This window comes from Labrus bergylta, chromosome 10 (assembly GCF_963930695.1).
Source record: "Labrus bergylta chromosome 10, fLabBer1.1, whole genome shotgun sequence".
In the NCBI taxonomy this organism is placed as follows: Eukaryota; Metazoa; Chordata; class Actinopteri; order Labriformes; family Labridae; genus Labrus; species Labrus bergylta.
This window is the reverse complement of record NC_089204.1, coordinates 16,452,553-16,464,784: the sequence shown is the minus strand read 5'-3', so window position 1 is coordinate 16,464,784 and position 12,232 is coordinate 16,452,553. Positions and strand designations below refer to the sequence as shown.

The 12,232-nt window shown below is 40.4% G+C and overlaps 1 protein-coding gene across 5 annotated transcripts; it reads right to left on the bottom strand.

Annotated features, from left to right (window-relative positions):
* Positions 1–3,510: 3,510 nt before the first annotated feature.
* LOC109987809 (uncharacterized) lies at positions 3,511–7,835 on the bottom strand. 5 transcript variants are annotated; one of them, XM_020639043.3, is made up of 7 exons: positions 7,684–7,835; positions 6,913–7,158; positions 6,230–6,424; positions 5,908–6,077; positions 5,615–5,764; positions 4,131–4,303; positions 3,511–4,052 (listed from the first exon to the last, which is right to left on the bottom strand). In XM_020639043.3, exons 2-7 carry the CDS (start codon positions 7,090–7,092, stop codon positions 3,595–3,597), a joined length of 1,326 nt encoding a protein of 441 aa, XP_020494699.2. In that variant the 5' UTR covers positions 7,093–7,158; positions 7,684–7,835; the 3' UTR covers positions 3,511–3,594. The 5 variants fall into 5 exon arrangements, with proteins under 5 accessions (XP_020494699.2, XP_020494701.2, XP_020494702.2 ...); XM_020639045.3 differs by having other exon boundaries at positions 5,908–6,074; XM_020639046.3 differs by having other exon boundaries at positions 6,230–6,418.
* Between the last annotated feature and the right edge of the window lie 4,397 nt (positions 7,836–12,232).

Here is a 12,232-nt window from a genome sequence, read left to right as displayed (position 1 = left end):
TCAAGAATCGTGTAAGAAAGAGTCTCTATTTCCACAGTGCATGCTCGGCCTGAGCCTTAGCACTCTCAGTCATGTCTGCTGCTATTTTTGTCATTCAGAATTATTTTAGTGTTGCTTTCCTGTTACCCTATGTCTTGCCAGAAGTTGATGACCATATGCTCCTCTGTTTGACTTGAAAACATCTCCAGAAATGGAGAAACACATGCACACTTAAACATAGTATCAAATCACAGATAAGATTACACACTAACCCATTAACTGATAAAAACGTGTGTTATCTACAATGCACACACACACACACACACACACACACACAAACAACACACACAAACAACACACACACACACACACACACTCTTGACAGTGGGTTACTCTGTGTCAGCATCTGTTCTCTGCTGAGAGGCTGTAGGCGGCATGATGATGTTGAGTTACTGTGGCAATTTTGTTACCCCGGCAACGCCTTCACCACAACAGGCTGTAGCATACAAGCAGAGACACAGACACTGATAACAATGTAAACACAAACATTCTGAATAAAGCTAGAGAGGGGAGAGAGGGAATGCAAAAAAATAAGTGTTGTCCATAAGGTTGGCAGTTGGGGGTAATAACTTTAATAACTTCCCGGGAAAGGAAACTTCCAGAGTAGAATTGTCATGTCATGACCTACTCTTTAACTGAAACGAAGATCTAGAAGCCAGAAGGTGGGATATAAACTTCAGATGAATTTGATTGAACCGTTAGCCTAGACAAAGATTTTTAATTGTTTTAAAATGAGTAAACACCCCAGAATGCAGGATGAGTCTTTAGACATTTGAAAGGTTTTACAGGGAGAGAGAATGATGTGGCTTTCTGAATTGGAAAACAAGCTTTAGAAACACTCTTTTAAAGTTAAAAAAAAATTAAGTACAGAAAGAATATTTAAAGGAAAACACTACAAGAAGGTGAAAAAATGACATGGGCAGAGATAGCTGTATGCAAACAAATGCACATTTTTATATACGCTGCCAATTGGTGTACATGAACTGTTTTCCATATACAACCAGTCAGAGTAACATTACAGTGTATAATCAAATCACACCAGGCTGATAGCTAGGGGGTGAAAAAGAGATTGAGGAAGAGAGAAAAAGAGCGAGAGACTAATAACACCAATCAGACAGCATTAGCGGAGCAGAGAGCAGTAATTGGAGTCGTGAAGTGTGACTCATCGGTAGCTAGCGAGACCGGACATACAAACACACAAAGAAAAAGACACCAACCACTTGTAGCTCTCTACATCTCTCTTCATGTAGCGCCATCATCATTCACTCATTCTGTAAGTAACTCACAAACATTCCTTTTTATACACGCACACACACACACACACACACACACACACACACACACACACACACACACACACACACACACACACACACACACACATATATGTCTCTCCACATATTTCTGCCTCTCTAATCCGGACACACAAACAGTCTCCATCTTTTCCTCACACACTCTTGCCAACACACCCACACACTGAACTCCACACACACTCTCCTTCTCCGGCTTGACATTCACACAGCACAGCCAGCTCCACCACACAAAAGCTCCTTCCTGTGCCACCCGCCCACCTGCTGCATCGCACACCGTCATGCTGCAAAAAAGAAAAGCATCTTTTCAACCTTTTTTTCTGAGTGAAAAACACTTAGAGGAAAGTGCCATGTCTCCTGTGACTGTCACTTTAATGTTCTGTTATTCAGCATGCATTTCCATTCACATACACTGGGAGAAAGTGGATCGGATGCAGGAGGAGGACATGTTGTTATGGTCTTGACCTTTGGGAGCAAATCGCAGCTCAGTGATTTGAGTCCATTTTCCACCAACTCAAGGACTCTGATGCTTTCAAATGTGTGTGTGTGTGGGGGGGGGGGGGGGAGAACAGTCCCATGTTCCATAATAACTCAAGACAATCTTTGCAAAGGCAGCTCAGTATGTTACTTTATGACATTATTCTCACGTAACGTTCATGTCATTACAAGCTCAGTTTTACATTTAGAAGCCGACACTGACAGTGAGCTTGAAAAATAACTACATTTTTGTTACAGCAGCTTACAGTAACCATGGAAACAGCTTTTGCTATGGCTATACTTTTGCAGAACTGTAACTACAGACCTTGTAATTTTCTTCATCCGACAGGATGTAAGCCTTGTGCAAATGAACGTACGTTTGTAAAGGGGATCTGAAGAGATTCTTTTTTTTATCAACACATTAACACTTTTGTTGCAGCCTGTATAAACATAGTTCCTTCCGTAGTGTACACTTGTCTCTTCATTGCCATAGCTCTTCTCGTTGATGTATGATTCTTACTTCATTTTGTCACTTTTATATTTGTTTCTTTGTATTTTGGTATAGAGCAAAAATGACAAATTGAGTGACACCTTTTGAATGTTATATACAAAGTTTAATATGAAACCAAACCCCTTCATTGTGACATTTATAAGTTAAATTATCAAGATTGGAGGGATGATGGGATATTAGGGCAAATGACGTTCGAGAAACAAGGAGCCAAGGGAGGGGACGGGGTATTCTGAGAAAGATAGCTTAACTTCCATGATTAAAGCTGTACATTTCTGTGTGTGCATATGTATGTGGTTGTGTAGGTCTGTATAGGCTTTGGTGTGGTGTATCTGCATATGTGCATGCAAAACTTTTTACAACTGTCAAACAAATGTAACATAGATTAGATCTTTCTGTAAGCATGTTCTCCATGTATTTTTTATCACATGTTGTGTATTTTATATTGAAGGCCTTTTCAGGGACAGGCATAAGACATTAGCATAGCCTACTAGACTATTGTAACGCTCTCCTTTCTGCTCTACCAAAGAATGCAGTAAATTACCTGCAATTTATTAAAAACACTGCCGCACGAGTGCTTACAAAGACCAGAAGAAAAGCACACATTACACCAATTTTCAAATCTTCACACGGGCTGCCTGCAAGTTTTCCTATTGACTTTTTTAAATTATTTGAATAGTCTTTAAGGCCTTTCACCAGACTACATCTCAGAGATGCTTTTAGTTTAGGAGCCAGTTTACGGCCCCTCAGATCCTCTGGCTCTTCTCTTTGAGTTGTCCCACAGAGTAAAACAGAAACATTTGATGGCGCTGCTTTCAGCCACTACGCTCCGAGGCGCTGGAACAGTCTGCTAGAGGATCTGAGAGGAGCTGAAAATATTGATACTTGTAAACATAAACCAAAGACATACCTACTTCTACTTCTAAGTCCATTTTTGTTTGTTCTGTTTTGTCACTATTTTATATTCATTTCTTGCTTGTGTTTTTTTCAGTCGCTTGATTTTTATTAAAGGTGCTATATAAATAAAGCTTGATTGATTGATTGATTGATTGATTAGCTGTAAATGCTTTGGTGCTATGCATCAGAAAATTGTTATTCAGTTCTCCATGTATACTGCATCTGTCCCTGCCCAATAAACCAGAGGGGGAAAAAAAGATTTAATACATAACACAAAAACTTTGTACACATCTTTTATTTATTTGATTGGAGTTTAATGTTTCTCTTCAATCAATAACTGTGATTATGACTGACAATGTCCCGTCATGTACTTGTTGTAGTATGAAGACTTTGAGCAACGCTGTCATCAGGCTGTGTCTCCACAATACTCAGCTGCAAACTCTCATCTCTCCGCTTGCATTCCTCCGTCTCCTCTTGTCTTCTGCTCCCTCCTTTTTTCCTTTCTGTACCTCCTGTGCCTCTATCCTCTCTTTGGACTCCAGCCATGCCCTCTGCCCGGTCTACAAGATGCGCTCCATCACTCGTTTGCGACCCGTTGCTCACCTCTGTCTTGTTTTTACATGCTAGTTTAGTTGTCAACGTTCTCAGATTGTCACTAGCCTTCATAAAGTAGTTCTCCAGCTCTGCCACGGGTCCTTTATCAGAGAACAGACGGTCCAGGTATGCCTGGGCGTACTGATCTGAGGTGATCAGGTCCAGGTTAATGTGGAAGGGTTCGATTGCAGAGGTTTTATCAGACATAGACCCTCCATTTCTTCCCCCTGTTCAACAAAGATCAGTTAAATGCATGTCGACTGAAAAAGGAACCAGCTATTTTTGTTTAGGTCAATAAAGTCTACCTGTCTCTGCCTCCATATCTGACAGAGGGATGGTCACACTCTTTCCTGTCTCTCTATCTGTCACAGTGAGTCCTGTCATGGATCCCTCCTCTGGCAACTCACTGGACGGGTCACATGATGCCAGGAGGCCCCCATGACATTTCACAACACACACTGTATTTGACTTATATCGCCTGAAATGACAGGAGAGGGAGGGGAGGGGGCATGAAGAAAGTTTCAATCAGTTCATTTTTTAATCACCTTTTTTCCCCCCTAAACTATGTCACTTAAAAGTGAATGTGTCGTCATATGTGGCACTTTAACACTCAGCTTCTTAGTCCTAAATAAATGCATGTTTTTTAGATTCATCATTACAGTAGCACAGGGATGAGATGTTCCTGAGTGGAAAAAAAGTTTGACAATCCATTAATGAAACTGTTGGTTTTTTTTACCCATATGCTTCAATTATGATCCTGATTGCAGCTTTTACCCCGAGTGATTTTTTTTTAGCTCTAAGTTTCAGACTTTTCACACAGTCAGACAGTTATATTTCATTTCGTGTTTAAAGGTCCCATATTACGCTTTTTCTGGTTTTATATGCCCTTTAGTGTGTTTTCCAAGTGTCCTGTGCATGTTTAGGCACATCTATGTGCAAAAATTCAAAGTCCGTGGAAACTCGGCTTCTCTTATGTCCTCCTGTTAGCTGTAGCATTAGCTGCATGTAACACTCGGTTCTAGCTCCCCCTCGATAAAAATGTGTCAGTCCGACGTCATTGTCAGTGTGAGATCACTGATCTAAGCCTGTTGGCTCGTTGTGGCAAGCCCAGCAGCTCATGTTGAAATATCTGAGACGCGTGCTGAGCAACTGACCAATAACAACAGAGCGGATCAGCAGACCAATCAGAGCAGACTTGGCCCACGTGGGGTCTAACAGTGTGGGCTCAACAGAGTGCAGCTGACGGACTCAGAGAGTAGAGGGAGCAAGGAGGAGCAGTACATGAAAACAGACACTTTTTTCAGACTTTAGCTATTGTGAACGTACAAAAGTAGGTACATAGATTAAATATACAAACCCCAAGAAGGGCAGAATATGGGCTCTTTAAACTAAACCAGAGAGCTGATCTCATTGTAGACAGCCATGTGCAGCTCTGGTTTCCACATGTGGTACGTTTTAAAAGGCATCTTGAAATACCTCGTCTATGTGACGTTACCACAACAGGAAATTTGTTTTAAGTATTTACATACTATGATTGTATGCTACAGTAAAGAACATTGTTAGTTTGTATTCAGAAATAAGAAAACATTGCAAAACAAAGGAAGACATCACATTTTTGATATATCTCAACACATTTGTTTAATGGTTTAAGTGCAAATACTGTTTTTGTATATTAACCATAGGAGTTTTCAAATGGTTGAGTCACACAATGGGCCCGCAATGCCAGTCAAAGGAGACGCTCAGTGTACACAGTGCATCAATTGGTAAATTAGTGCAACTACTGTATTACCTGTAAGCCGGTATGATCTGTGTGAGGTCGTCCTTATATTGCTCGAGTGCTGCCCTTGCAGACAGAGGCTCAGCCTGACCCTCAAACCCCGCCAGGTGAACCAACATCTGGGTGTGAAATGCTGCACCGCTGGCCCAGTGCCTCAGAGACCTGGAGGGGCAAAAAAAAAAAACAAAGTGAGAAAAAAAAGCTAACTCGTCTTTCTGCGCTCTCACTTGCATTCAAGTACTTTAAGTAATTATTTAATCTCTTCCCGTCTCCCTTCTGTATGATACTTTACTGCATTCTCTGACCTGGAGTCGCAGTCTCCCGCCAGCAGACAGGTCTTCAGTTGTGTGAGGGTGAGGCTCAGCTGGGCCTCAAGTCTGATGGAGTCCTGGATCAGCTTGCTTTTGTCATTCAGGTTGATCCTACAGCGCTTCAGGTACTCCTCCATCACCTCCTGGAGCTCCCACACTCTCTGCTTGAGGTTAAAAAAAAAAAAAACATGGAAATGATATTGTACTGATTTTTAATTTGGAGCAATCTAGAGAAGTCACAAATAATCTAAACTTCCTGTTGCTACCATCACCATTACATCAAATCCTTTCATATTTCTTTAAAACAGGCTCTTACCTGACAAGATGAAGACCCCGCTGACTTCCCTTTCACACCAGATGACTGTTTTGATGAAGTGTAGGCCATATCCATTACCATAGAAACCACTAATCCCACCAGGCCGGCCACGCGTGGCTCATCTGAGAAGGTCGACAATCTGCTAATCAGATCCTTAAGGTAGCTGGGTGCCTTGTTCCCAATGTCACCCTGCAGCTTGGTGACAAGAAACAACAGAAACGTTGACGGCATGCCGAACTTTTCTCTCAGCATCTGTCTCAATAAAATACAAATGCTTAGCGAGTAAATTGCTTCCCTCTCTTCTTATTTAAGGACAAGTGCATTTTGTTGTCATCACATTGCTCTTCTAGGCCCTTGTATTGATTTGTTTACTCTTTATAATCCCCAACAGGACTACATTTCTAACCCTCAGTGCTGCCTCATTTTGCACAGTTGCTCTTTTGTTAACTGTCTCAAGGCAACAACATCTTTCTTCCCGCTCGTGTTTATCTCCATCCGCACTTCATGACTGGCCGGTTTTAAAGGTGAAATCAATAAGCAGTTTAACCACACAGCCTGTATCAGCAGGAAGAAATAACCTGATGCTTCGAAAAAGCCAGTCTTCGTCTCGTCCGTGCTTTTCTTTTATGCAGCATCGTCGTCGTCATCCCTTTAGATATGTTGTAATAGTGCAGCGTGTTCACCTGTCGCAGTTGTTCCCGAAGGCGGCCCTGGGAGTCGGCGCCGTGACTGGCGAGGAGGAGAGGGTGAACAACGCCAAGGTCGGGCACGGCGCCACCTTCCAACATTGCATTGTAGAGGAGCGACCCAATTGCATCATTAACCAGAGAGAGCTCTCCTTCGGATGAAAACAGCTGGCCCATGATGGTCACATCTGCGTTGGTGATGTCAGAGACGAAGCATTTTGTTTTCCCAGATCATCTCAGCATCTGAGGGAGGACAGAAACAGAGACACAATGCTACAGGGCAGGTAAGCAGAAGGAAAACAAACAAATTCAGCTAGAACAATAGTGTCGTTCAATTATTGCAGACCTATTCAAACAGTGGCACGTGGATCAAACATGGCACGACATTTGGTCCACTCTTTATCTATACAAGTATAAAAGAAAGTCTGGAAATATAAACTAATAAAAATTCTTCCATAAAAGTCATTTCTATATGGATCCAGTCTACTTAGTCCATGTGGCCTATTAGTTATGTCTGTCTAAGCAGAAGAATGCAAACAAGCCTTTTAGATGGAGATGACTGAGAACGTGTTTGAGAAGGCTGAATGAAAAGGCCTTGTCTAAGTTTTAGGTTACCAGTATTATATTATATAAGCTTAGCTACTATGACCAAGTAGTTTTAAGGCAAGATAACAGACTGTAGATAACAGCCCAAGTCAGCCATAAGCAATGTTAACAGTGTTTTCAAATTCATGTCAGCAAGACACAACATTTTACAAATACCAGTACCTCAAAATAGCGCGCTCAAATTTCGCACTGCAATTTCAGCAGTATTCAGTCAAGTCTAACCTCTCTGTAACGGGAGAGATGCAGGGGTGTGTTGTGTTTTTGGACAGCTGTCTTGTTTTCTTCTTCCTCCTCTGTTGCCTCGTCGTTGTCACGTGACGCGTCGACGAGCTGAACCAAGACAAACACAGCAGAGGAATGTAAGTTAGCAGTAAACCATGAACGCCCCCTAGCTGCAAGGAAAGGAAATAATAGTAAAAGGAATTAAAAAAATACATACATACATAAACTGAACAGTCATTTCCAGGGAGAGTTTGTCATGTTTCATTGCCAATATTTGCCACCCTGTAGTTGAATCTCCACTTCAGAAGGTTTTCGCCGTTGGTGCATGGAGAATTAAAGCCTCTGAGAGAAAGTTATTTAGCACTCTTTCTTAAAGTGCTATCTTTAAGTGAGTGATCGTGAGATTAAACTAATCCTCCATGTGCCGAGGGACTCCCTGGAACACGCCAGGGGTCCTTGGGAATGAAAGTAATAGGTACAAACTCTTTATGGCTGTGTTAAACATTGAAAAAATAGGCCAAGGGCTTTCAGCTTTTTTATTTAGCTAAATGGAACAGTGGCCTTGCTGGTGGCGTGATGTTGACTTTTTTTTTTTTTTACTTGATAAAATATGGGGCAAGGGGATTTGGGATTTTTTTTTATAGTGTGAGCGATGTTCTTTGTTAACTGGGACAAGGGCTTGTTCTCTGTCAAGCCTCAGAGTTTTTTTTGTGTATCACATCTGCGTTGACGGCTGTTGCATAGGTTAATGTGGATGTTTGTTTGATATTCTGAACTTCCTCCTCTTTTTTATCATTATGCACTTAGTCCCATTCAAAGCTCCTGAAATTAATATTCTTTTATAAAGTGCCTGAAAGTGCTGTCGGTGGGGGGAGGTCTCAGACGAGGCTATAAACAACAAACACTGCCAAACCAGCCTGTCTTCTTTTTAAAAGTCACCAAAGATTCATTGAAAGTGGCACGTTATACATTTTAACAAAAACAGATTGATTATCTCATTGCAAAACACCCCTAATGTACACATTTCTACAAAAGAACATCAGCAAGAGATAAATCATACCCATTTTGTCAACTAGGGGTCGCCAAAATCAACAAAACCTCAGAGGTTTTAAAAGGAGCTTAAAAGTGTTGTAATACTGACAATTTGAAAGTCCAGTTTTTGAGAAAAAATTTGCATTACTGAGTATTGCCATTACACTTTTAATAGGATTTCTATAATGTCCCTTTTCACCATTCTATTCGTCTGACAGATATAGTTTTAACCCTATGTATATCAAATTCAACAGATTGAATCAGATATTTTATCTCATATGAATCGAACAAGGTGCAGCCCTGACACCATGCCTCCTGGTTGTTTACATGCCTTCTTATTGTCACACTGTCGTGGCTTATTGATGCATTGAAAAGGACAAAGACATTATTATTATTATTATTATTAGTCACAGCTGTGCTTTCGTACTATGAGAAGTGAAAGTAGCTACTTTCAAACGCAAAGAGATGAGACTTCATAATCAGAGAGTAGTTCACTCATTTGAATTTAGAGGCAATAAGATAGTACCTAACACATTTAATAAGTGGGCCACATGAGAAGAAAATATTGAGCATCAAACAAACTGCTTGTGTGAAAGAAACAGCCTAGAGGGCTGACCTGTTGAACAATGAGTATACCTAGAGATTCAAGGAGTTTGAAAATGATGTGAAGACAGTAATGTTACAGACACGTAGCCTACTTTTTCCAAAAACAATTCTCTCCGCCTCCTTCTCTCAGTACATCGTCCTCTCCTTCCACCATGCACTTCCTTACTTCACCTGACATTGTTGATTTAGATAGCTTCTGTCAGTTTGAACAGTGTATGAGCTCCACTGCTTGGAGTCTCTCTCTCTCTCTCTCTCTCTCTCTCTCTCTTTCCCTCACCCTCTCTCTCTCTTGTTCTTTCTCCATGGATGCGTGGTCCTGTTAGCACACTTCACACTCCTCTGAGGGCTGTAAATATTTAAATGTGCTCACACAGAGACACACATCAGCTTTCAGAAATGGGCATGGATGCACACATATACCTGATTGCGTGCAAAAGATTTCAGCGCACCATCTCCCTCTTACTTTCACTCTCTGGCACTTTCTAAAGGTCTAATTTCCATCTGAAAGTGAAGTCAGGATAAAAGGATAGGAAGTAGAGGGGAGGACAGGAAAGAAGTGGAGAGACAAAACAATGGAAAGGGAATAAAAGTAAAGGTGAAGTTGATGGAAGAGAGTAGAGTAGAATTATGGAACTTACACACACACACTCTCAGCCTTTCTAAATGACAGCCCTCTTGAAATCTCACTGAATATTAATCATCACACACACGGAATGTGACATTTTTCATGAGATGAATCCATTTGAAATTCAAGTTTAATTTTCAATCATAAAAGAGATGATTCAGAGAGGGGACCTTTGACATTTACGTCTACATTAGTGTGGGCTCAAGTGTCTCTTTACGATATATGCGTTATTGAGTACACATTGATCAGAAACTGAGCGCAGTCAAAGATCAACTATAATGTGTGTTCATGTCAAAAATTCTTGTTGCTCTTTGATCCTTCATCAAAAAAAATCCTGTTTTGTAGTTTAGGTTTGGATTTTGTGTAATTGTGCTGGTGTACACTGAACAGTATATAAAATGTGTTACAGTCCTAAGTGGTAAAATTACTAGACTCTAAGACTCTATTAGCAATAATTGGGGAGGGTGGGGGTTCATCTTTATATACGGTCAATGGCACCAACTTCAATTAACGTAAACAGGTTTATCAGATTAACGGACAAACTAAATTAGTTCGCAGAGATTTTTCCAAAGGGAAAAAAAAATGATATAAGTGAAGCTCATTTATTACACCATGCTTCGTCATTGATGTTCTTCATTAGCTGGCTAATATTGACATTAGATGATTTAACTAACACTGTCCCTTCTTGGTATTTCCTCATTAGATGGGGTTGCCCATTATGGAGATGGTCTTAATGGTTATTATGTGACATATTTTGTTTTGTTCACATGATAACACAACATAGTTGTGCAAAGACAAATTGTAACCTCTTGTTCTCTTCACGCCTCACTACTGTGTTCTTTTTGCAAAGGGCATCTTTTTAAATAAAAGAAGAGTGACAGGGAATGTGGGGAGACTTTAGGCCACTGGCAGGCTCCCTCAGTGTGTTGTAACTCATACAAAATAGATTTCTGGCAAGAGCGCTGCTCTGACTCACAAAAATGGTTGTAATCACTTAAGCACCACTTGGTTTTCATTCAAATAAAATTCCAGGGAACATTTTTTTTTTAAATCCCATTCTACAAATTGAATGATGTCAAGTGAAGGTCAAATGTGAGTTTGTGTTCCTTCATGTGGGTTATTATCTGTGTTATTATCTATCTCTATTATTTTATTCTGCATTGAAACTTCATCAACATGTTGTACATTGTTGATTGTTTTTTTTTTTATTCCTATGCCGTCACACATTTAATATTTGTGTATTTATCCCTTGCCTTTTTTCATTTTTTTCTCGGCCTCAATCCAATCATCATTATTCACCTTTTTCCCTTCTCTTTTCTTCAACCTTCTATTTTCTCCCTGCTTTTATCACCCTCTCTCCCTTATATCCTTTATGGGGTGTGGAGGAGAATAAAAACAAGTTTAATGTACAGTAATACATCACTCCACGGCTGCTGTGCCAGGCGGCTTCCATTTTGTGAGGCTGTAGTGTTCGCTTAGCAGCAATGGGGCTAATTATTGCAAATGGCAGGTGTTGAAAGGAGTATTAATGTCTCCTTTCTACATGGATACATCCAATATTACAGGCTGATGAAAGTAGTCAGAGGATAAACTTTAAAGCAAGTGACAAAGAAAATGAAGAACCTGGATTTTGTCCTGTTATGTAAACGCCCCATAAATCCAACTTTAATTTTGATTAAAGCTGTCACTGGTATACCTGAATTATAATCCATCTTGCTGCCTTGTACAGTGTATATTTAGAACATTTTGATGTAACAGGGTGTCGGTGACGGTGCTTGACGTATTCGTGTGACCTACAATCTATCCACTATTTTTGATAGCAGAGAAACTGGATGCAAACACAGAGACCGTTCTAAGAAAATTAGACATTTGTAAAAGGAAAATGTGCACTGTTTAAAAAAAAAAAAAAAAAAGATAATTTGGATAAGGAGATTGTGCGTGATAGAAGATGGACAAAATCTGCGTACAATTTTTAAACAAAAAAATATATATTCACGAGGGGATCGTGTTTCCTTCAGTTGATTGTATTGACAGCACCACTCATCAAATATTGCCTACAATCGTTTACAGGCCCGCCCATGGAAATTGCTGGTCCTGTGAAAGAGCAGACTGAGTGTTTGGGCCCTCAGTGGATCAGTAGTAGTGCTAGCCTTCTGGCTAACATTTGCCTCCTCTGCCTGGCACCGATACATTTGTTGGAACTTACTGAAATAAATTTGCTTACAC